We start from the raw sequence: 25,404 nt of genomic DNA, 5'->3' as shown, positions 1-25,404 counted from the left end.
CTAGCTGATGGAGTTATGAAAAAAACAGTATCCACAGTTTTCATACAGCTACTAGGGTCTCCTAGGTACTGTCCTTTAAAAAGTTTATAAACTAATAGAAAAAATGTGATTCAGAGATTGTAAGTAATTAGTTGACTTGGCTAACTGATTCGGTGTCATTTAATTATGGAGAACACAAAGAAGTTTTGGGGTTTTGCATGTGATCAGTTCCAATATTTTAGGGAATTTGTTAGGCATCAGTCAAAACATTTGTGATTTTAATGAAAATGAGAAAGCCAACGAGCAGGATATGGGGAATCTCTGTAGAATCACAAGAGATCCCGCTCCCAGGACCTCCCTCAGGACCAGATGAGTGGCAGCCATTCATGCATTGGACTGTGCCTTAGTCTCTTATGGTGATTACCTACGGAGAGAGGAAGGAAAGCAGTAGAGAAAAGGAAAAACGGTAAGCAGGAAGGTTGTGGCAGGAAAAGGAGAAGCCAGCTTGCCAGGCAGGCAGGGCTGCTGGCAAAATGGGAGCCGGAGAGTGCAAGGGGAAGACAAGGAGGGAAGGATGTTGGCAAGGAGGAAGAGCAAGAGCAGGAGCACATATTGAGAGAAAGGCATGAGAACTGGCGTGGAAGGAGAACGAGCTATCCTGACACACGAGAAAAGGAGGAGTAACCTTCCCTCTGAGCTTCTGGCAGAAAGGTTGTAGGTTTGCTGGAGGCATCTGGCACAGATTGGGATTAGAGTGGGAAAATACAAGGTGCCCCTGACTCATACAATGGCGTTAGCCTAAAGACACAACAAAAATTCCTGAATTCCTTCAGTTGCATTAAATATTTATAGCAAGATTAATCTTGGGCTAAACATTAAAATAATCCTTAGAGGACAATTGCTTGAGATCTCTATTACAGGAAAAGAATAGCCATGAAGTGAATAACAACTTTCTTATTACCTTATCAGAACCATTATTTAGTAAAAGTGGATAAAAGGATTAAATCCTCCAAGTGGGTACGGTTACTAGTTAATCCAGTGCCTCATGCATTGGCATGCCGAATTCAGCATGTCATTTTATTCCTCAGGTTATTACTACAATGTTGACAGCCACACATCAAAGAAATAGAGGCAATGAAACTTTTCAGCACTGTCGCACTGGAGCTGCTTTATTACCATCAGTTCTGATACGGTCATTTCTTCTTCCAACTCTCCCATCAGAGCGTAAGAAAAAAATTCTATAGAAAAGTTCACTAACATATGGTTCAATAAAGAAAAATTTGCTGAAGAGAAAATTAGAGAAAAGCTTGTTTATTATTTTTATTAAATCATGTGATAATAATTTTCTTCTGTAAACTCCTATCCCAACAATGCTGAATGAAGATTAAGAGCAGTCAACTACCTAGAACCCTACCTAGCCTCTGACCATGTTTAAGGGAATTGGAGCTATGCAACACATTACAAAGCATTTTCTGAAGCCAAAAGTGAGCATTCTACCTGTAATATAATAAACAGTTAAAAAAATAGTTAAAAAAACAGTTAAAAAAATAGTTAAAATCACTAGCCTGAATTCCACATTTCAGATACAATATTTTCTCTGGAATGTGTGCTGATTTTATGACTATTTATAAAAACAATACACTGGAGCTGTAAAACTCACCTTATTTAATAGTGCTCCGAAGTACTTTACAAATGTAGGTTCATAAGTAAGTAAAGTTCAGAAAATTAATGAATATGATAGTAGGCGCTTCCTTCCAATTGTCCAGGGGCCACGCTTTTATTTAATTCTTGTTGCCAGAAGTTAAAGGTGTAATTAAATTGTGTAAGGATTCATCTACATGTGAAGCTAATCAGGAATGAGCAGTTCTGGAATGTTGTGCATATTGCACTTTAATTTCAGAATAAATTGCCTTGTTCTGGTTTGGCTCTGCAGTAAGAAGTGATCGTAACAACTTTTCAGAATTAGATATTGCACTTTATATTTACACTTGATTTAAACCTAGATTAGTTTTCCAGTGCATATACTGCTTAGTAGAGATCAAATGATGAGACAGAGGTGGCAACACTTAAGAGTTTGACTCCTTTAGGGATGCTTTGAGGAATATCATTATACCTCTGTGCACCAGTAACAGTGATTCTTGTCCAAATATTCAGAGGGAGCGATTAACTCGTTTTGAAATCAATGCTTGACAGGTAATTTAGGTGATTAAAATAAGCATAATGCTCTTTAATGAAGAGCATTTGGCTGAACCATGCAACTATATGAACGTAGTGTTCGGCTCTTTGCCCTTTGTACCTTGTCTACCTCTCTGTCAAGGAACAGAGTGGTGTTGGAGAAGTTGTGGGAAATAGCATGGAGATCTTTGGAGAAGTTTAGGGAATTCCACATTCAGGTAATGTAAGCAAGGCTCCCACTGGTTTAGAAGAAAAGGAGAAAGGTGATGATATTTGGACAAAAGGGACTCTCTGGTGCATCTCTTTGAAGTCCGATCATTTATATGCTCAAACTCAGCAGCAGAAAAGCAATTTTTCTGATAAGCTCATCCTTCTATTGGTCTGAAAGTCATTTGCTAATCTCAGGAGAAATAAAGTCATGTGACACAGGATCATCTTCTTTTACCTCCTAAAATATTTCTCTAAGACCTATATTTTTTTATAATTCAAGATCAGAATTTAAGTCACACAAGTGGAATAAATGTGCATTCCTTGGAAGAACCTCCTTTACTCTAGGGGGAAGAAGAGAAAGCTTTCTTTAGTGAAGGAAAACTCATGTTTAAATGAGAAGACTTCTTGTTCAAATGACAGAAGTAGACTTGTATTAGGAGCCTCTTTTTTTTTTTTTGGTTCAAGTAAATGGACCTGTAATCATAGTCTTTGGGACACTTTTAATATCCTTCTAAAATACACGGCAGTTAGTAAATATTGAAATATCTAATAAATTTTGTGCTGGGTTATATATTTATTACACCTGATTTTTTTTAATAACTGGGGCTTTATTATATATTTGAGTTTACATATTTAGTTTTATTTAAGAACAGCTTCTGATTTCAAGGCATAACATGACACGTTTTACCTTTGTCTGTTTCTTTTATTATTTCTCATTCATCCATTTATTTAATTCCTTAACCCCAATTATAATTCTTTAAAGTGTTTCCTTTAAACCTGGCATTTCAGTTAATTAGGGAACTGTTTGTAACAGCACAGGAGACTGGTTCGAGGAAGTACAGAACTGGTCAAATTAAAGCCCTGTCGCTTCTCACCATAGCGAGTGGACCAGTGACACATCTGGCCCACAACGTATGAGCAAACAGCTTCCCTGGGAATAAATAGCTTGAAGTGAACTGCTATTCTGCCCTTTATTTTTTCCAAATAAAACTCATTTTTTATTGCATAAAAGCCATATTTCAATGACACCAACTAGGAGTTACAACAGTTCTTACCTGGATAAGTAAAGTTTTCTGAAGTAATAAAGCTATCTGTCATGTCACCAAAGATGATCATCATAAGGGGGAGAACTGCTCCATGGAGTATTGCCATGGTAGTGCCCAGCACCATGAGGAGTTTATCCTGTCAGTCGAAGTATCAAAACTGAAAGTGGAAAGAGAGCTGTGCTGAAAACTTCTCTAATTACAGAAAATGCATTTGAGTGGCAACGCAGTGTTAACAGTGCAGAAGGAGGCAGTAAAAAGTAAAATAAGAAAATTGGTAAAATTGTAAAATCGTAACATAAACCAGTAACTTCTTAACAATTGTTTTAAAAATAAAATAATGTCTTTCATAAAATATGAATAATAATAAAATATTAAAAACGTATGTTTAAACAAATTTTGCATTTAATTTAAACTACGTCCAATCGGAATGTAAATTTATGACTATAACTGAAATTAAAAAAATAAAATCTAAGAATATAATATTGATAATAGTTTCTCTACTTTTACAGTATCTTAGATAGGTCCACACTTGGGACTGCTGGGTCTTTACCACTGTAAGCAGTTTCAAGGCCAATATATTTAAAGCTGTGTAAAAATGATGTCTACTCTACTGTTTCTATTTTAACTTTACTAATACTTCTCATGAAACAATGGTCATAAAAAACCTAAATTTGATTGTGTACTAAGGGGAGTAAGAGTTTCGCCATACATTTTATTGTACACAAGTATACAAATGGGAAATAATCACTCTGGGTTTTAGTCAGCTTGCTGAAGCCAAAAATTTTCTTAAATTCAGTTACTGGACCTGCATGGAGGCAGATGCCATGGGCTGTCATGTCGCCACAGTGACCTCTAAACAGGCTCTCAGTTCATAGTAACTGTGAGATACCTTATCCTCCTTGTAGGGGGGTGGTAAATCACCTCCCATGCCCTGGAAGGGTAGTGCCTAGGAATGGTTAGCTCAGAGCAGCTTGGTCCTGTCCCCATGCTCCAAATGAGGAAGAAGAGAAAGAGAAAAAGGGGCAAAAATGTCTTTCTTGTTGCATAATAAGTATGAATCCTTGAGTAAAAATGTATTTGTGGATGCGTAATGGAGTGGATGGGTTCAGCATCCTCTGGCTCCTACAAGGCACCCGTGTCAGTGTGCCAGCCTGGGGCTGTCCTGGGAGACGCCGGTTTGAGCATGACATTTCTGGTCCCGCTGCCAGAAAATAGGCGCGAGTGCTCAGACCAGTCTGGGGATGTGGTTTCCAGGGGCACCCAAACCAAGAATAAGAGAGGATCAATGGGTTTTCCTCCCCCAGCCCATAGTGATGGTCTGAAAGGCACGGCTGTGAAATAATCCCTTAAATGAAGGAAGCTGTGCTTTTTGGCGTGTCTGTAGGGTCCACAGGGTGCATCTTTGGGTTTTGCTGTTGCTGTTAACCGAATGGAGTTGCCCTGGTCTTTCAGGTAAGTCAGAGCAGTTTAGTGCTTCTTGTCCTCTGTGTGGGGAAGCAGAATTACCAATGTGTGTTCTTCTTTTCTCCTACATGTGAATTTTCACCACTAGTTTCCCACAGGTTTTTCAGAAAATGGGGAGGAAGATGGGAGCTCTCTGAGTGCAGTGCTAGCACTGGGAATACGGAAAGCGTGATGCTAGTTGTCATCACTCCTATATTGTGCAATAGTGGTTTTCTCTTTCTTCCTCTGTAGGAAGAAGTTTTGTTTCAAATGCTGGTATTATCCTTCAGGAGGTAAAGGGGCATTAGTTTTCCATAGGTATTTGGGAGACTCGAGAAAACTTTTCACTTACAAAACAAAAATTCTTTCCCTAAAGCTACCTCAGATTCTGTTAGACGCAGACTTGACTTAAACCTGAATAAATCCCAAGTCTGCTACTAGTTAAGCATGAAATTGAATTACTCTCTTAAATCTTAATACAGTTATCAATGAGACTGAAACAGTTGCCCTGTTATTTCCTTTCCAAGCTAATTCAAATAGCTCATGTGCAGTTTCATTTGAAGTCCTCAAGAGGGCAGGTAACTAAAGACGTAACAAGAGAAATTCTTATAGTATGTTATGAAAACTTCTTCAGATGATTGTGGTCAAGCCCTGGAGCAGGTGCCTAGAGAGGCTGCAGAACTGCAGATGCTGGAGATTTTCCAAACTTGCCTGGACAAGGCTCTGAGCAACCTGCTCTAACTTTGTTGTTTAGCTTGACTTTGAGAAGGACATTGGGCCAGATGACCTCCTGAGGTCCCCTTTACCTATGATTGCTCTAACTATGTAAAATGCAAAAATATTGTGGCCTGCGTATAAAAGAAGAAAACTAAAACTGTGTGCTTCCAAATCACCAGTTTAAAAATGAATGCAATTGTATTGTAAAATCTGCTGTGAGTCTCTCCTGTTGTTTTCTGGATACAAGTTTGGGTGGGAGAGTGGCTAAGAAGAGACTAGTTGGTAATTAGTATGCTACTGATAAGTTAGAATCAATTGCAAAAGAATAACTTGAAAACGGAAACTAAGATTTCCTTGTTTCTGACAATGCCTTTTAAAGAGTATTCCGTTAGGCAGTGAAAGTATAGCTAGTGTGGGAGATAAATTTTCTGGCATATGCTACCCTTATGCTGGGGATTTTCCTTTTCTTTCTTTCTGTGTCTCCAAACACATTTCAGGTCCATGTTACAGCCCCCTTCCTACCCATCTGTTAATAGACCTATGTCAGCATCTGTTGGATGTAGCTGTGACAGCAAAAACCTCCAGCGTTTTAAACTAGCTTACTCCATCTCCCGTGTCTGCCTTTTCTTTCCTTTCTCCTCCGTTTTCCCTTCCCATTGCAGATCTCTGAGTACTCTATACTGTAAACAGTGAAGTGCCTCTAGTATAGCTCTGCAACATGAGTAGAGATACATATGCAAAAATAATAAACATTATGATCGTATTTTAAGTAGGAAAAGCACTCAAAATATCAAAGCAAGCTTAATGCATTATTAATACAACTACTGTCTCTTAATTGTGTTCACATGCAAGGAGGAAGTACAGGAATGTAAAATTGCTTTTAATGTAATCTCAGTGCATTTCTCTGAACACTGTCAAAAATACTTTCAAGAAGTCTTCTGGTTTGGTGTTGTGTTAATACAGAATGTATTTGGGAAAAAACCCATAAAGTCTAGCTGTAGGTTACGAACTACCGATCTAAGACTCATTTAAAATTACGGCTCCTATGAAAAAGTATTAAGAATGGCTGTAGCTAAATCTACAGTGGGACTTTGATAATGTAACAAAAGTCTTCTTGCAAACTTTGCTAGTGTCCTGTTATCTACATTCCACTTTTTTTTCTTAAAGAAGAGGGTGGGAAGTTCTTTGACGATTAAAGCTGTCTGTCCAGCCTTTCTAGCCTAGGCTAGGGCCTAGTGGTAGTTATTGGCCATATTTTTAAGTAGCTTTGGAAAACTAGGTGTGTGTGGGCTAATCTAACATTACTGCCAATTGTCTGTCAAAGACCTCTCATAGCTAAGTACTTTGATTTCAGATCATTAGACTGCAGTCGGGCAGACTAGTCCTTCTCATCATAAGATTCAACCTACAGAAATAAACTTGGAAGAAACCAGGCTATTAAAATGAGAAGTGGTCTGCAAAGAGGGGAAAATGAAACAAACTTGGAGAAGGTGGAGGTGGTGGCAGAAAGAATGCAATGCTTTGTGATGGTCAGAAGGCTTGTACTAGAAAGAAAGAATGTACAGGTGGAATTTCAGAAAAATCACTGTGAGTTTGCAGGTCAGTGCCCTGTCCTATCACAAGATACCCTCTGGGTTATTAATGTGGCTTACGGGGCCGGAAGATGACCTGTGTCAAACAGACAGTGTTAAAATGTTGTAGGAGTTTTGCTTCCGCTGGAAAAATTTGGAGGTTCATACTGAAGGTTTCCACTTGAAAAAATGTAAGTTAAAGCACTAATCTTTAGCTGGCTCTATTATAGAGAAAACCCTGGGGTTTTGGGATTGGGGTTTTTTGGTACTAAAAGTGTATTCCTTGCATTGCCATTATGAGTGGTACCAGTTTATATTGAAAAGTGGCAATAATCAGTCTTTGCCTAGACAGAGATAAAATAAACTTATCTGCTCATAGCTGCCACTTTGGGATTAAACCGTAGTTTTCTAGCTTGGACACTCCCAGCAATGACTGGAAAGCAACGTGCTCAGTAAAATGGGCAGTGTAATCTTCAATAACAATAGGCATCAGTAGTGCATCAGACTTTCACTGGATACTAAAATATGATACAATTTTGTATTTATTTGCCTTCTTCCAAAATATGCCAGGCTCTGAGAATGTTATTAAAGTCTACCTCATTTGCAGAGGGAAATAGGGTTTCTGGTTGTGGGTGGGGTTTTTTTTGTAAATTCAAAGAGAAAACATGAGACATTTTATTTTTACCTGACATTTTCACAGCTTTTTGATACGGTATAACTAGCAGTAATAGCAGTAAGCTTTATTCTGACATGCCAGAGACTGCAAGTTGACGAACACTAAAATGATAAATTACCATACTTCCCTCCATGGACAAATTCAGGACAATTTGTTAAAGTTTTAAGACTTTTTGTCTAAATCAGAATTAAATATCTCCTTTTTAGCATGAAAAAGGAGGAAGATGAGCTTTAATAAGAGTCCTTGACCTACAAACCATCAGAAAGGCGGTGTGAGAAGGCTGTTATCTGAATAAACTGAGCTTTCCCTCCAAAGAGTCCGTGCTCCCCAGTCAAAACTAAGCCCATCCAGCACGTTTTAAAGGTGTAGGTAAAATGTCAAACTCTTTCCACTATTTTGCAATGGGGCTTCTCTCAGCTCTAAAATGTTCAGTGTCGGATCAAATACTCGTCTTTCTCCTGCTGTCATCAGCACAAGTTATTTTAAAGAACACAAAGCACTGTGCCAGTCAATAGTTTCATAAACTCTTAATTAATCCTAACTGGGATGAGTCACTGTTTCCACTTCTACCGTGCACACAGGTCAGCTTCTGGTGCCTGGAAATCCCATTCAAACCATCCTAAACTCTCCCCCATAAAGGTACATGGGGATTAGGTGTCTTTTACTGCATAACACGGGAAACAATATTATGCAGTTCTTTAAATTACGGAATCTATATTCCACCATGATCCGTTTCTTTTTTTGAAACATGAAAAAGGTAGAGGAGAGTGTGCAGGACATCTGACCCCAATTGGTCCTCCATGCTAGTAAAAAAGTTACACTTCCTTCAGAGAACTTGGGGAAGCATGTAATTTAGCTGTCCTTTAACTACTCTGACTTCAGTTCTCTCAGTATTTTGGATCAGCCTTTTAACAGAAGAGGATAGATACAGCTGTCACTACTTTTTTGCAAAAGAATGAGTAAAGCAGCCAAATTTTCAACAATCCCATAGGTATTCTCAATCATAACATCAAGGTACAAGCAAAGATTTCTGCTCCTCAGACAGGCTTCCCCTGACCTGGGGGGGTTCAACTGGATTTATCTGTTAACAATTTATCTATATTTATATTTATTTATCCATATTTAGATATAGATATTGATACATTTTTGTATCTGTGTTTGTCTATATTGTCTGAAGAGAATAAAGGATATCAAAGACTTTTCCAAAAAAGGAAAACTGTGATTATTCTTGTATTGTTTACCACTAAAATTTAAGCCTATGCAGTTAAACATAAAATATTAGTAGAATACAATCATAGAACAGCCCAGGTTGGAAGGGACCTCCAAAGATCACCTGGTCCAATCTTTCACAGGAATATTTTGAAATCAACTGCTATACTTGCCATTTGCCTTCAGATCCATAATCCTGGTATGATACAGCAATATTATCATCCTTTCAATTTCTGTAAGACTTTGTTTCATCCTCAGAATGCATTTTAATCTGACTGAGAAACAAAGTACCTCAGGAAAAACTACCAGTAATATTTAACTGAGAGAATGCAAAGCTAATAATCTGAAAACCTATACCCTGATGTGCTGTTTGAAATGAGCCATGATCAAACTGAATGGGAGTCAGTGTGGTCCCTTTTGAATATCTTGTGCCCAGAAGATGGAGTTCATTTGCAGAAAGTCATATACTTTCCTTAATGACAAATGCTCATAAAGACTCTTTAGGCCTACTCTTATAATAAGTAACAGATAATGCTCATAAGTTTTATAATAGGATTTAAACTATGCTATATCTTATTTCTTGGATTAGCTCACCTCAAAGTTTTATGGATGGTTGTGTTCATACCTGGAAAATCAGTGTTGTCTTTTGAGAGTTTGACAGTGTTTGTTGAGAAGGAATGGAAAGCTTAAAAAAAAATTAAATCAAAAAATGTTTGAACAGTCAGAATGAGGTTTGGCAATGTGAGAGCTGTTAGGAACTTAGAGGAACTTGAAGTTTTCCTTCCATTGTGAGTTCTTAGGGTGGCCTTTGAGGGCCTTACACCAATGCAGTGGCAGGAGAAGGTGGCAGAGGGGAAAGGGAGAGCTGCTGCAGCCCCCTCTCTCATCAGGAGAGGCGGGAGAGGAGAGAGAAGCAACCACGGCAGTACCTGAGCATCCACTTTTCAGCTTCCTATGTCCATCCTGTAAACAACTATCTGCAATTCCTAACACAAGGGTGTCCTGGTTTCGGCTGGGATAGAGTTAATTTTCTTCCTAGTAGCTGGGATAGTGCTGGGTTTTGGATTTAGGCTGAGAATAATTTTGATGATAACACAAGGATGTTTTAGTTGTTGCTAAGCAGTGTTTACACTCGTCAAGGACTTTTCAGCTTCTGCCAGGTACACAAGAAGCTGGGAGGGAGCACAGCCAGGATAGCTGACCCAAACTGGCTAATGGAGTATTCCATACCATAAGATGTCATGCTCAGTATATAAGCCAGGAGTTGGCCGGGGAGCAGTGACCGCTGCTCGGGAACTGGCTGGGCATCGGTTGGCGGGTGGTGAGCCGCTGCATTATGCATCACTTACTTTGTATATTCTATCATCATCATCATCATCATCATCATCATCATCATCATCATTACTACTACTACTACTACTACTACTACTACTACTATTATTTTCCCTTCCTTTTCTGTTCTATTAAACTGTCTTTATCTCAATCCACGAGTTTTACTTTTTTGGGTTTTTTTCCCCTGATTCTCTCCCCCATCCCACTGCGGGGCCGGGGGGGGAAAGTGAGCAAGCGGCTGTGTGGTGTTTGCCTGCCTGCCGGATAAACCACAACAAAAGGTTTGCCAGTGCCTGGCTTTCTGTCCCAGGCATGGCTTGCTGTCATACTGTCAAAATAACGTTCTGTTAGATGTGATGGCTTGTTGATAAAAGTGACAAAACACTCTTCTCTCTCCTTGGGGAGACACAACCTAAGGCTGATTCTTTGGCTCAGGCTGTCAGCCAAAACTGGGCGTGAAAGCAGAAGTCATGAAGTATTTCTAAATATTCCTTTTGTCGTATTCCGGTCATCTTTGAGGTGCAGAATACTTTTACGTACTCTTTGGACAAAAGTTTAGAAAGTGATTTTCAAGCATTATTTTTATGACTATTTTCTTCCTAATACAGCTTGTGATGTATTGAATGGTTTTGACATGCTGGAAGCCACCATAACAAGTGGATCTCTTTAATTGGTTGGATCCACATGGTTGGCCATGATTTTTCCTGCACAGAATCACAGAATGGCTGAGGTTGGCAGGCATGTCTGGAGATGTTAGTCCAAACTCTAGCTCAAGGAGGGTCAAGTAGAGCAGGTTACTCAGGGCCGTGTCTAGTCTAGTTTTGAATATCTAAATGTAGACTCCACAAACTCCCTAAGCAACCTGTTCCAGTGTTCAATCACCCTCACAATAATAAACCATTTTGATTTAAATGCTAAGATAAACATTATCTACCATCATCGATTGCCTCCACTAGGACTGCTTAACGTAGTACAAGCTGGGAAGAGCAGTTAGTGTCTACTGCCTTAGCCTAGGTCTTAAGAACTCTGACTTTAGTAGACATGGTAGCAATGCTGTCAGGACTGTAAATTGATACTATACCCTTGGGCAGAAAACAGAGTGGGGATCCTGGAAGTAACAAAAAGTTCCTACGAATATTGCTCTTTGGTTTAGACAGAACAGTATATATATTGAATTGAACAAGATATACATGAGGAAGAAAAGAAAAAGAAATTTCTCAAAGAAAATGCAGATTAACTTAGCTATTGTCTGAACAAATGAGGCCATCATGTGGCAAATTAAAGACATGGCCACAGAAAGAAAAATCATTGATTAATAGTATTGGTGATAACGAAGAAAATACACACCTTGCATCATGAACTCAAAGGAAACTGGTGTGAAAGTTCAGACACAGAAATTCCTCCTAGGTTTCATTTTTTCGTGAGGGATTCTAGAGACATTTTGAAAGATATTTTAGAAATTCTTTATCGATGAAAGATTCTTAGATGGAAAGCACATACATTCTTTCTATCTTTAAAGTCTCATAGGTAATAATGGAAGAATGAGAGTTAGAAGGAATAACCATGTCTTCAAAGGAAAGATTTCAAATGTCTTCAGATGAGAGCCAAGTGAGCAACTGAGTTTCTGATGATTTATCGAGCTCCTCAGGAAATTGCAGAAAATGAAATTATAAAACTAGATTGTTGTATGCTTCATTGAATGTTCTGTTAACAAGCCGAACCTTGAAATATTAGCATCCTGAACTGTAACTCTCAACTCTAGCATGCATGAACAGTAATGTCTGAGTTGTTTCTGATTTAGCAGATAAAACTTCTGTAGAGCTACCCAACAGAAAATCTCAGGAAAACTTAATTTAGATTAGGAATTTCTATGCTGAATTCACTTTGTGGATGGAGAAACATGTCATAATTCCATACTGCCTTCTTCTACCCACCCCTTGGAATGTGTGCATAAATTTTGTTGGTTTGTTTGTTTTTTGAACAACATGGAAATGACGTATTGTTTTACATCACTATGAAATATGTGCATGTCAAGGAATGACTGAAGAATTTGTACAACAAACACATTGATTAATCCAAAATGAAAGCTGTACAAAATGTGATATATGTACAAGTGAAGTTAAGAAGAAATTAATATTGGGGAAAGCTGAGAGTGCCTAGGAAAAAAAAAGTATGAAGCCAATGTTAACCAAACAGCTTGTCAGAGCCCCAGCAGTAAATAGAGAGTAGATAATGCTAATCACCTTACACCTGTAGTAAGTTCTGCTCTGACTCTTTTTTATATATTGCTCTAAACAAAGCTGACCTAATTAAGGACACTTGAAAAGTAGGTATGTCAGATAGATATGCATTCCTTCTCCCTCAAATTATTTCATTTTAACATTTTACATATCCTGAACTTAATTTTTTTTTTTTAGATTCCACATTAATGGAGTTATTCACTTATCCCATTTTCATAAGTGATTTGAGAACAAAATCAGAAGCAACATGGAAATAAAACTATTCCTGTTTGTTAGATGATGTAAGTACCATGCTTTTTTATCTTAGAACAATTGTTTGCTGTATTCAAAAAATTTGTTAACATATCTGTTTCCTTTACTAAGCAAATGAATGATATCCTTTCTACCCAGGGACACTTAAAGTGAATCTATTAAGACGCAGGTTATAAACACATTATATACATAGACACAATCTTTACTTTTAAGTTATCTAAAATACCAATTACTTTAAATGTCTGGACCCATACAATTTCTAGTATTTCCGTAAAAAATATCTCTGTCTTGGTGAATACAGAACTGCAGCTAGTATTTACAGGTCTACTTTTATGAAACATTATGTAATGCAGGATCTAAGATGCTTATTTTAATACAGCAGTCATTCAAGGTGTGACCTCATTTTCTCTACGCTAAGGCATTGACAATGTAGGTATTTATGATAATCATGTCTATACCGTTTTATGAAGAGATACAATACGAGGTTGTTTTTAATCTGGCCTGCCAGTGACAGCAACTCTAGAATGGGATGAACTGTGCCCTAGATTTCATTGCCCAGACCTTTGTTAACCATGCAGAAGATGGGCTTGCTTAGAGAAATGAGCTTAGGCATGAATGTTCACTTTCAGTTAGATGCAGTCCTGTCCTAGACCTCTACAACAACAGCAGTAGTATACTGATCTCCTTAGTTAAGAGCTGGAGTTAACTATCTAGTTAGATAGCTAACTATCTCCTAGTTATACAGCTAGAATGAAATGTACACAGGAATAAGCATACAAAGACAAAAGGAAATGTACTCACCTTACAATAACAGGGATTGCTAAAGATAGTTGTCCTTGTGTGTTCTGCTCTTTTCCTTCCTGTTCTCTACTTTTTGATATCTCTATAGTCCATGGAATTCACAGCAAAGGATTTTAAGTGGCTGCTGGTCCTGTTTCTTACTTTCTGCTTTCAGTTCACGACATTAAAATAACTAGAATAAAAGATACTGTCCTGTCTTAGAAATACAGAATAGAGGTATGACTAAACTACATTGTTCTATATAATTTTTCTAGAAGAAAGACTGGGTACTTGATGATAACAGTTATTTAGACTCTCTATAAATACATTTTCAGTGTGGCTTTTTCTGCACAAGAATCGCTGAGTGTTTTTACCCTGTATTCGTAGGCAGTGTGCCATGTTTCTCCTCTTCTCCAAGTTGTCTTCTTCTTTCCTTTCAATGACCAAGTCTACAAGGTAGAGGGGGGGAGGAATAGCAGGAAGAGTTATAAATGTACAAATAGACAGTACATCTTGAGGAAGAGATTAACTGTGTGTCTATTCATACTATGAATGATTGCAAGAATTACTCATTAAAAATGTTTCAAGGAGATCTTTAGTGTCTTGCAGAAATGAATGTTACCAGGAAGGTTTTTTCATAAACAAGTATAGGAGCAAGAAAGAGTGTGTTGGTTTTGGCTGGGATAGAGTAAATTTTTTCCATAGTAGCTAGTATGGGGTTACATTTGGATTTTTGCTGAAAACAGATAATACAGAGATGTTTTTGTTACTGATGAGCAGTGCTTACACAGAGTCAAGGCCTTTTCTGCTTCTCACCCTAACCCACCAGTGAGTAGGGTGGGGGTGCACAAGAAGTTGGGAGGGGACACAGCTGGGACAGCTGACCCCAACTGACCAATGGGTAATTCCACACCCTATGATGTCATGCTCAGCATATAAAGCTGGGGAAAGAAGAAGGGGGGGAGGGACGGGACATTTGGGGTTATGGTGTTTTGTCTTCCCAAGTAACCACTATGCGTGACAGAGCCCAGCTTTCCTGGAGATGGCTGAACACCTGCCTGCCAATGGGAAGTAGTGAATGAATTCCTTGTTTTGCTTTGCTTGCATGCGCAGCTCTGCTTTACTTATTAAACTGTCTCTACCTCAACCCATGAGTTTTTTCACTTTTACTCTTCTGATTCTCTCCCCCATCCCACCAGGGGTAGTGAGTGAGCGGCTGTGTGGTGCTTAGCTGCCGGCTGGGGTTAAACCACAACAAAGAGACAACAGGTTCAAGGGATTTATTCATAAGGAAGGAGAACTGGTTCCATTAAAGCTAGATTGATGGGGAGTCAATGTCAGGGTGGAAGATTGTTGAACATCTTCTGACACGTGGGACAGTTCAGGAAGAACTTTGAGGGAATGACTGAAGAAGAGACTAGTGGAGATCAAGAACTGATTTAGTGTCTTCCTTTGGAGATGGTACATGGTCTATGGCACTGATGAGAAATACTCCAGAAACTTTTGAGGCGAGGGAGAATGCTGGAGTTTATTTATGCTCTTGCTCTGTGTCAGAAATTATAAAAGGGCTTAGTAGTGAGGTATTTGTTGTATAAGGAACAGTAAATTGTCCTTGTAACAGTAAGTATGCGGGAGAATACTGGGCAATAGGACACTGGAGTATTCAACACCCTGATAAGAATCTGCAGTAAGAAAGGCTTTCTAGACCTAAACCCTGTTTTTCTTCTGAAAGCTCTCTTTTGATTAGTTGTTTCAGCAGGAGGGCTATCAGACGGTTGAACTTAAGTGCTTCTTTCCTTTTTCCCACAGCCAGTAACATATGCTTGGAAAGTGTTTTGGATTGTCAAGGTGGTATCAATGCTGACATCTTGCTAAAGCCTTGTTCCAAAGGTAATGGGGCAAGAGGCACAAGAAATGTGTAAAAACACATTTCCTCCAGAAAGGTAAGTTCTGCTTGAATCTGCTACAGGCTTTCAAAAGAAGAACAAGACAGGAAAAAAGGTCTATTACTTCAGAATAACAACACATATGTACCTTATGATATCAAGGTGAACCAAAATGTCTCAGACATGTCTCTTTTTTCTAACTGAAAAGGCAGAGCTACAAAGTAAGATTCTTATGCCCTATAGAAAGGCACAGTAGAATAAAGGTCCTTAAAGCAGAATTGTTCTAGATCAGTCAATCCTTCCTTTGGGTCAAGCATTACAATGTAAAAGTGTATGAATAGAATATGGTGAAGAACACATTTTTGGAGGTGTTCCTGTCTGTCCTTTTGGCTTTGTGACTAAAAATTACATGATGAGACATCTGGCGGTAGCACAATAGTAGTAATAGATTGTTGTAGTCTTCCAAAAAGAAAAAGAAATTATGAGCAGCAGTATAGTTATTTAAGCACTTATGGTGGATTTGGAAACAAAGATCCATTACCCTTAAAAGAAAGCGCTTACTTTCCTTATAGCCCCTTTCAACCAAAAGTGAGGTGTAAATCTCAACAAAGGGAAATACTTCTTTAGAAATGTGGAAGAAAAGAATAGGGAAAAATAGATTGTTTTGGAAAGTTTCTATATTTGACATGAATTTCTGAAATAGATTTTAAACTATATGACCAAAACTTTCAAAACGGATTTTCATGTCTGTGGTAAAATGTTTACAGTGCTTGCCTGATTTTCAGGAAGAGCTAAATTTGTCTGATAAATCAAGCATCTTTGAAACTATATAAGTTGAGGAAACAATCCAATCATTACTAATCCAATCATTAGAAATTGTATCATCAAAAATTAAAAAGCCTAGTTTTAAAAATTAAAAACTGAAATCCAGAATTTAGTAAAAAAAAAATCAAGCTAAATATTTTCTCACTTGAATCTTCAGAGTATAATGTTAAAGAGTATCTATTCCATTCTTACAATTGCAAGTATAATTTATTTATACTATGGTGCATACTAACAGCCTTACTCATGGACAAGAACCTTATTGTATCAAGTAATACATAAATAGGAAACAATTTTGCTAGTCAAATTAATTTTCCATCTAAGACAGGAACCGAAGAAAACAGGTAAGTGATTCAAGAGGAATACAATGAGACTGCATCAATGAACATTCTGGAAAGTGTTATTAGTACATTGATGAGCGTAACTGCCTATCAGTTAGGTTGTGTGTGTATAAATATCTACATGTAGATAGGACAGATCACATGTATAAATCTCAGGGAATCAGGCATTGCTATGACAGAAGTGTGGGAGACTGATTAATCAGGCCAGTTTTAAACTTAAAAACAAAACTTTACTGCATAGATATTCATTAACAGTACACATTGCTAATGGTTAGTTCTTAATAATTATTAATCACTATTACTACATATTCAAAACAGTTAGTCCTTAACAGTCATCCTAAATTAGCAACTAATATACAATACCACAGAGCTGATGCCATGTAATTAGCACCAATGGTTACAGTCCTTGAGAGTCTTAGTCATCAGGGTGATCATGTTCAAGAGCTATTCAATGAAGGAAGCTAACATGAAAAAGGTGTCCTTCCTTCCCCCTCCTCCAAGCCCAAATTCAAGATTTTCACCTTTTTTAAAATATTGCAGTCTTTAGAGAGTTCTTAGCCCTTGACCTCTGACCCCTAGGACTTTGGGAGACTTGCAGATACTACTTTCCCAAGCTGCAGCAGGTGCCTTGCCTTGCCCATCTGTTGTGGGTTTTTTATTACCTGCTGCTTCTTTTTTGTGTTACATTTAAAGCAGTCTTTTTCCCAGCTCTTTACGTTGCACCTCTTGAATGATCAGTAACTGACCATCAGTGAGGTACTTACAGTTCTGGGACATTTGTTTTCAGCCTGCGCCCATATTTTCAAGACCTTTGCCGTCATCCCAGACTAAAACTCCACATCACAACAAGAGGCATCTGGCATCAAGCTCCAGCTGACCTGCAAGTTCTCATAACAAGTTGATAACAAGCCTAATAGGCCAGGACCGACAGTGAGGATAAGGCTTGAGGTTTGTTTCTGGCAATAGCCAGAAAAACTGTTTTTATTGAGCATGAAAATGTTTACAGGTTGTTTACCAGACATGCCTGATTAGTGTGATTTTGACAGAGTTCAAGGCAAGCTAATATGAATTACATTTGGCTTAGCACGCTTCTACTTTTATGAGTGCAATAGGCCTCTGCTTTGGCCACATAATAATGAAATATAGCAGTGAGAAACTGGTACATATTTGCTTAGTATTTCTTATTTTCATAGGACTTATGAAAGGAAGGAGGAAAACCAAAAGTATCAAGACTGACAATTGACACTGAAATAATCACAGTGACAAAAATAGCAGTATTGAAATAACTGCAGTGACAATTCAGAGATATGTACTGCCTTTAATTTACATGTTGCATGACCCACTTTGAACATTGACCAGAGAGTAGTAGATGCCTTTTTCAGCCAGGAGCTGCTGATGCGTCCCTTGCTCTACAACCTTGCCATTGTGGACCACGGCAATCTTGTCAGCATTTTGGATGGTGGAGAGGCGGTGAGCTATCACGATGCAGGTGCGACCTTCTCTGGCTTTATCCAGCGCTTCCTGGACAATCTGCGCAATGAACAAACCAAAAGGTGAACTATTCTGGCAGCTGTCGTGAGATATACCTCAACTGCCATCTGTGAAGTAAACTGTAATATGACAGTGAGAGAAAGGGAATATATGTGGCTTTAGTTTCCTGTTTTAGAATTAGCCTGTGTTGGCAAGAAGTCAAAACTGTCATAGCAGGTGATGCCATGATAGCTAAGAGGATGAGATGGAACCAGGCTCATTACTGAGATGCATGTTAAGAGAACAAGAGGAAATGCTCATAAATTGTAACAGGGGAGGTTCTGACTGGATATAAGAAAACTATTCACTGCAAGGGTAATTAAGCATTAGAACAGGGACAAAAAAGAGCTTGTTTGAATCTTCTTGGAGATTTTCAAGGACCCTACTGGGCACAGCACTAAGTAACCTAGTTTGAATTCAGTATTGGCCCTTGTTTGAAGAGGAGGTTTGATTAGAGACCTCCGGAGGTCCCTTCCATGACTAATTATTTATATATGGGAGTTAAGTCAGTAATCTTGGGTCAACTACTATCACACTAGTTCTCATGATTTCGCAGGGAGTCTCATGATTCATGTTTTTCTTAAAGCTAGCACTGGCAGAAAAATACCAATAAGAATCTCTGCTTTCTTTTCTTTATTCCTTATGTTTATTAATGCAGAATAAAATAAGAGATGAAATTTCTGTAACTAACTGGCACATAATTAAGAAAACAAAGAATCCTGTAATTATTTAATGGCATTTTCCCCTCAAACCATATGCTTTTATGCCTAGAATTGATCAAAACTTAGTCCATAAGGTTTGAGCTTTTCAGATTATAATATTTGTTATAATATTTGCCTTATAAATAGCAAGTACTTTTGTAGAATCTCTGTTGATTTTATACAGCTAGATTGTACTTCTGTTATACCGAATTTGCAGCTTTGGGCTTGAAAAAAGAAGTAAGTGTTCTAGCAGTTTTTTCACTGAAAGTTTGCATATTAGCCATGAACATATAGCACGGACTGGAGAGCAATGAGAGAAGCAAGAAAAATTATGAAAGCAAGATTTGGCCATTTCCCAGGAAAAAAGCTCTCTGGCACCATCCTCAGTCTTTTCAGTTTCTGGAGTTTGTGCCTCCTGATTCAATTTTGATAGCACTTTTCCAATTGAAGCCTGAAGAATTCCAGGCAAAGAAATGCCTTCTTCATTGCTACTTTAATCTGCCTACAGCTATACAGATGTAAAAAAAAAAAAAAAAAAAAAAAAAAAAAATTTTTTTTGCGAGGAGTAGTAAGATCTTTATATTTTTCTATTATTAGCATAAATATGTATTTCCAGCTTTGGACTTTAATCTGTGGGAGTGAAAATGATAATCATAATACAAACATGGATTTAGATTCCAGACTCCTGGTTCACAACTAAGTTACCTTTTCACTTTCTGTATCTAAGGCAGACGTAGCTTCATCCAGTAGCAGAATTTGGGGCTGACGTACAAGAGCTCGGGCAATAGCAATACGTTGTTTCTGACCACCAGAAAGCTGAGTTCCCTTGTCTCCTACACGGGTATTGTATTTCTAGAAACAATATATTAAGTTCAGATTATGAATGCAAATTGATTCTGAAGTATATTTAAGTATATTGACCCTGACACCAGCCATCCATAAACTGCCTATTCCATGCCAAGAGCTCTCCGAAAACAGATGACCAGAATTGTTATCTGACATGTATCTGTAGATCTTTCACTAGGAAACTTCTTTGTAGCATCAAGCATTTCATAAATTCAAAGCAAAAACTCCTCTAAGGTTGGAAGGCAACATTATTCTCAATCAGGAGATAGAATACCAAAGCTCAGTGAAAGTCTATGACAATAGTGGGGATCAAACCCTGACCTTGAACACTTCAAGCTACCATTCTAACCAATCAGTTATTCTATCCATATTTATTCATCCTGAAGAAAAAAAAAAGCAATGTATAAGATGTATCAGTTTCAGGCCAAATTATATACTATAACTATATATAGACATAGACATTTATACACTTTATCTATATCTATACTACAGTTTTGGACAGTTATGCTTTTAATTTAGTTATGTCAGTTAAGGCAGACCAGTCAGGTCTCCGCATGTGTAGGTCACAGTAGTCTTTGAAGTATTATATATTTGGTTGCAAAAAGCACCAAAGTTTTATGAGACATCATTATATATCACAAGATTTCTCTACAAAGTTTTGGAAAGAGCAGATCTTGATAAGTCATTAGAAACTAAACATGATCTGGAAAAATCATGGGCTTTGGGCTTTGTATTTTTTCAAGAAATGCAAAAAGCAGCTTAACAGCCTGAAATTAAGCTGAATATATACATACAACTAAGCTAGCAACCTCCTTGCTTCAGGAAGTTTTGGATACAAGTTGACATAGATTAGAAATTGATTTGTCAAACCCACAGGAAAAAAAATCCCTCCAGAACTATTAAATAATGAGCCATGATTTCTATCTTAGGAAGTTCCTGAGTCACAAATTATGCAAAGTTAGATGAGAAGTCAGGGGAAATGTGATTATACTTATTTGTAAATAGCTCTTGCTGGTTACTGCCTGGGACAAGATTTTGTGCATGGCAGACCTTTCACCTGACCCAAGATGTTTATTCTTATGTTATTATGTGTTGGTTGGATATATATATATATGAAAAACTTTCTTAGTAATTCTTGAACTGTAGGAGTACTGGAAATTTAAATTTTGACTAGGTATAACTGGAAGAAATGCATAAGAAACTTGTCAGTCTAGCAGAGTCTTTTACATATGCTTGAGATAAATAGGAGCTTAAAAAGAAGTGTTTAACTCACTTAAAAAAGCCCACCCCACACTTCCAGCTCTCGATTAGTTATAATTGTGGATTTTCTTCCCTGATATCTTAAATGTTCAGCTCTCCACCTGATAATGGCGTCTCCCAGAGTAAAAATAAGTATGGTAAACACAATTAAGAAAGATAAGATTTAAAAATCAGTTTCAGATCTATTTGCATCTCAGGGAATTATTGTACCCCAGGGAATCATAAATGCACACAATTTTTCCCTGCCTCAGTAGGTCACCTCCAGTTCTGAGTAAGAGAGAAAAGGAATAACTTACATCTGGCAGAGAGACAATGAAGGAATGAATATTGGCTTCTTTTGCTGCATTAACAATTTCCTCGTGTGACACCTCCCGACTGTTATCTCCATATGCAATGTTTTCAGCAATAGTGCAGTCAAACAGCATTGGTTCTTGTGAGACGATACCAATCTGAGCTCTCAGCCACTGGATATTTAGTGTCTTTGCATTTTTGCCATCAAAAAGCTGAGAAACCAAGCATTTTAAATTTCAGTCTATATGTGTATTGGAGATTTACTGTAAATTCATACACAGAAGTTGTGCAATTGCAGCTCTTTCCTTGGAGTTACCGTATTGAAAGCTCACATAATCCCTTCATGTCCTTCTCCTCTATGTTCCAAAATTTTCCAAGGGCTATTATATAAGAGTGAGGCTAGTACCTTTTGCTGCCTCAGTCCTTTTCTTTGCTTCAAGATTTCATTAGGATTTTGAAGACAGTGGAAGATAGGATATGCTGAGGCAACTTCAAAGAACTTTGGGTAATGTTCTTTCATTTCTTTCTTCGGTGGGAAAACTTTCCTCTATTTTGCATATATATTCCCACTGAAGAAACAGATTGGCAGCAGTATTTTATTAAAATAAAGGAAGGGTTGGATTCATTCATTCACACACTTCTAAACCAAGCATCCAATCTTAAATTTAATTGTGATGTAATGCCTGACAATGGACAAATTTACTTCTGGATTCCTTAAGATATCATTTGCAGTCAGTTTTCTTTATTGGCCGCTCTGTCACACTTCTGCTAAATTTGGCTACTGAGTTGCTCTCATTGTCTATTAAATAAATGACAACAGAAAATGTTTTTCTGGATAGATCAGTTTCATAATTATACAAGTCATATCAACTTGGACACAAATATACCAGGACATTTAAAGGGCTGTTACATCTCCACTAGAATCACCTAGTGCAGTGCTCAGGCTGTGTGTTGAGTGACATGATCAGCTGGGTAATTGAAGAACTGCCCCCTTCATAGCATGGCTACTGGATGTGTTTAATCTACTAATTCCACAGTTTGTGCTAGAACAGCCAGTTCACAGCCAATATAATTGTTTTTCAAAGGAAAGAGATCATAATGCACCTGATTCAAAATCCACTGAAATCAGCGGCAGCATTTCTACATCTGCAGATGTAAAGGCAAAAAGAAAAAAAGCTGGAAAGGAGAAACTGCTTTCAACTACATAGATATTTACCATCTCTTTTCTTTAGAATTCCAATTGATTTGCAGGCTGCTAAGGTCTGCTACCTGTTCCTTATTTGATTTGAAAAACCACTGATGAAGCTAGAGAACTCAGTTATGTATTTTGGATCCACCATACCAAATAGCACAACTTTTAGGCAAAGTTACTCTCTTGACCAGACTAGCATAGTGCTCACTTGTTGTAAACAGCTGTTCTTCTGATGGCTAGTGCTTTTGAACATACACCCCTTTCACTCAGTTCACAGTGCAACTAAGCTTATGAATCAGTCCACCGCTTTTGTGGTTTCTATGCCAGAGGTCTGTGCTTTTCCCTTCAGTAAACAATTGTTGGTTATTTATGGATAGAAGGTCAAAAACATTGGTGATGAAGTTACACTTGGTTAAGCATACTTTATGCTGCTTCTTTCTACGCATCAGTTTGCTACACTGGACCTGTATGGGCATTTCCAATCTCAGAAAAATCTTGTCCGTTGCATCTAGGCCTTATTTAAGTATTGCTTTATCTTTTGTGAGTACCTCTGCAGAGGCAAATTCTGAAATCCTTCTTATCCACCTCATCCAACCCAAAATGTATGGGTTCTTTTTCAAACAAAATCTCTGAGCACACTTACATCAAAGAGAAAATGGCAATAAACAATACAGTTATGTGAAAAAAATATGGAAAGTTGTTGAATAAGTAGTGTGGGAAACCATAGATGTCTTTTAAACCAAAATTACTAAAAGTATTTACAATCTATCACTTGGTAAGTGGGCATACTTAGAAAGATGTTTCTGACAAGTAGAAATTATGACAAATTTTTTTTTTTTTCAATGATGTTCACTGTTTTAGGAAAGAACACAGGTGGCAAATTCTATTACTACCTTATACAGAAGTAGATACTTATATTTAATAACTTTTGAAGTGTTCTTAATGTAAAAACCTCAGGAAATTTGCTCTGAATTCAAAGCCATCATTAGGCTGTGGATCAGGCATATTTTTACCACACAGGTCTTGTTTGATTAATTCATTATAATATGGGACTTTTCCCATTATATTATTCATCTCATTTAAATAAGGAACCCTGATGACCCACTGCTTGTCTTTAACATTAAAAATATTTAAAAAATAAAACTGGAAATATCTATTATACTTTATCACATCACATAAAACCAAATAAGCACACCCTCACTTAACATGTTGACATGTTCTTACAAAAATACTTACCATTTCTCCATCAAGTGGATCATAAAATCTCTCAAGCAGCTGAACAACAGTGCTCTTTCCACAGCCACTGCTACCAACAAGAGCCAGAGTTTGTCCCTTTTCTACCTTTAGATTCAAACCTTGGAGGATTTTGACCTCTGGTCGGTTTGGGTAGTTAAATGCCACATCTTTGATCGTTATGCTTCCGTCAAATGTTTCCTATAATTGAAATGGTATCACTGTTACATCTTTAAGACAATTTGACACATGATTCAAATAGAATTGCAGAAGTTTTTTTTTTCCCCACTGAAATCAATAGAGTTTTGCAGTTGCTGGAATGCTGACTTTAACTCTGTGGTCTGAATCTTTGTGAAGTTATAAAATCAAGCTGCAGCACTGAACTGTTTTGAAAATGCTCATAATTCTGCTGGTTGAATTCCACACAAGTTGTACCTTAACCAGATTTTCAAAACAAATAACCTTTAGACAGTGTGGGCAAAAGCTGGACTCACAATAGAGAACTTGGTCCATGTTGTGTTTGGATAAAGTGTCGAGAATGCATTGAGGTGAGGAAGTAATCAGAAAGAGAGGAAAAATCAGTTTGAAGGAAGTGAGAAGAGTACTGTCCACATTGTCAATAAATAGTATCGCCAGTTGCACATGGTTTACTTACAGGCTTCTCTCCTTCCTCACTGTAACTATCTATTGAGGGTGTTCTTTCAAACATCAGAAACAAGTGGGCTGCTGATATCTTGGCTTTGGCATAGTCTGGAGCAAAAGAGCTGCTTTGTCCTAATGCCATTGCACCAAATACAACAGCTGAAAACACTCTATAAAAGAAATCAGGGAAAAAAAATCAATAAATAGACAATGAAGAAACGGACAATGGAAATAGGGCTGCAGTCAACTTTTTCTTTTACTCGGAGAAAAAAGGGGACTAAATTTAAAAAGAATGAAGTAGTAACCAGCTATTATTGCTTTAATTACTCATTTAGCTCCAGAAATTTGTTTTTATCCTCTTTTAATGAAGTGAGATAAACAAGACTCCATTCCAAGTTCAATGTTTTAATTACTTATTAGCACTAATTTCTTTAATTATTAATACTGGTTAACTATATTAAGTCTCAACTGGGGCTAGAAGGAAAGTGGTCAATGGATGGTAAAATTGTTACTCTAATCCTGTTCTACTATTGCTGTGGTTTCTTCTCCACGGTTCAATGACCTCTGGGAGGTAGTGATTCATTTTTAAGGCATGAATGAAAATAAGAAATCAAGCCTGTAACAAGGTGACAATAAAGATTTAATTTGCTATCACAGTTTTGCTGGAAAAAATTTGAAGGGTTCACAACACCAAAAAAGGTTGAAAACTATGTTGTTATTGTTTTATGGTGAATGTAGATGTACCTTTACAGGCTACATTACAATGGTTTAAGAACCTGTTTTCCTCAGCTATTAATTACTGCCACACAACATAGGACTACTCATCACTGAGAGATGGTAATTGACATATGAGATCTTTTAGCCTGTTTTAAGTGTCGTGGTTTAACCCCAGCCAGCAAAAATAAACGCCACGCAGCCGCTCGATCACCCCCCCCCCCCCCCGGTGGGATGGGGGAGAGAATCGGGAGGGCACAAGTACGAAAGCTCCCGGGTTGAGATAAAAACAGTTTAATAATTGAAATAAAACAAA

At 37.6% G+C, this 25,404-nt stretch overlaps 1 protein-coding gene and 1 pseudogene across 1 annotated transcript in view; both read right to left on the bottom strand.

The window, feature by feature from the left end:
- LOC142078401 (phosphatidylcholine translocator ABCB4-like) overlaps positions 1-9,291 on the bottom strand; it is a 47,164-nt pseudogene extending 37,873 nt beyond the window's left edge.
- An 8,336-nt stretch (positions 9,292-17,627) lies between these two features.
- LOC142079511 (ATP-dependent translocase ABCB1-like) overlaps positions 17,628-25,404 on the bottom strand; it is a 45,032-nt gene continuing 37,255 nt past the window's right edge. Inside the window, exons 24-28 of the mRNA XM_075143834.1 lie at positions 24,388-24,544; positions 23,736-23,933; positions 21,313-21,519; positions 19,616-19,762; positions 17,628-18,209 (exon numbers count right to left, since the gene is read on the bottom strand). Of these exons, the coding sequence (XP_074999935.1) occupies positions 18,003-18,209; positions 19,616-19,762; positions 21,313-21,519; positions 23,736-23,933; positions 24,388-24,544 (916 nt within the window). The 3' untranslated portion in view covers positions 17,628-18,002. The remainder of the gene's footprint in view (positions 18,210-19,615; positions 19,763-21,312; positions 21,520-23,735; positions 23,934-24,387; positions 24,545-25,404) is intronic.

The sequence above is a fragment of the Calonectris borealis genome, chromosome 2 (genome assembly GCF_964195595.1).
Source record: "Calonectris borealis chromosome 2, bCalBor7.hap1.2, whole genome shotgun sequence".
Classification (NCBI taxonomy): Eukaryota; Metazoa; Chordata; class Aves; order Procellariiformes; family Procellariidae; genus Calonectris; species Calonectris borealis.
This window is presented reverse-complemented; position numbering and strand designations above follow the sequence as displayed.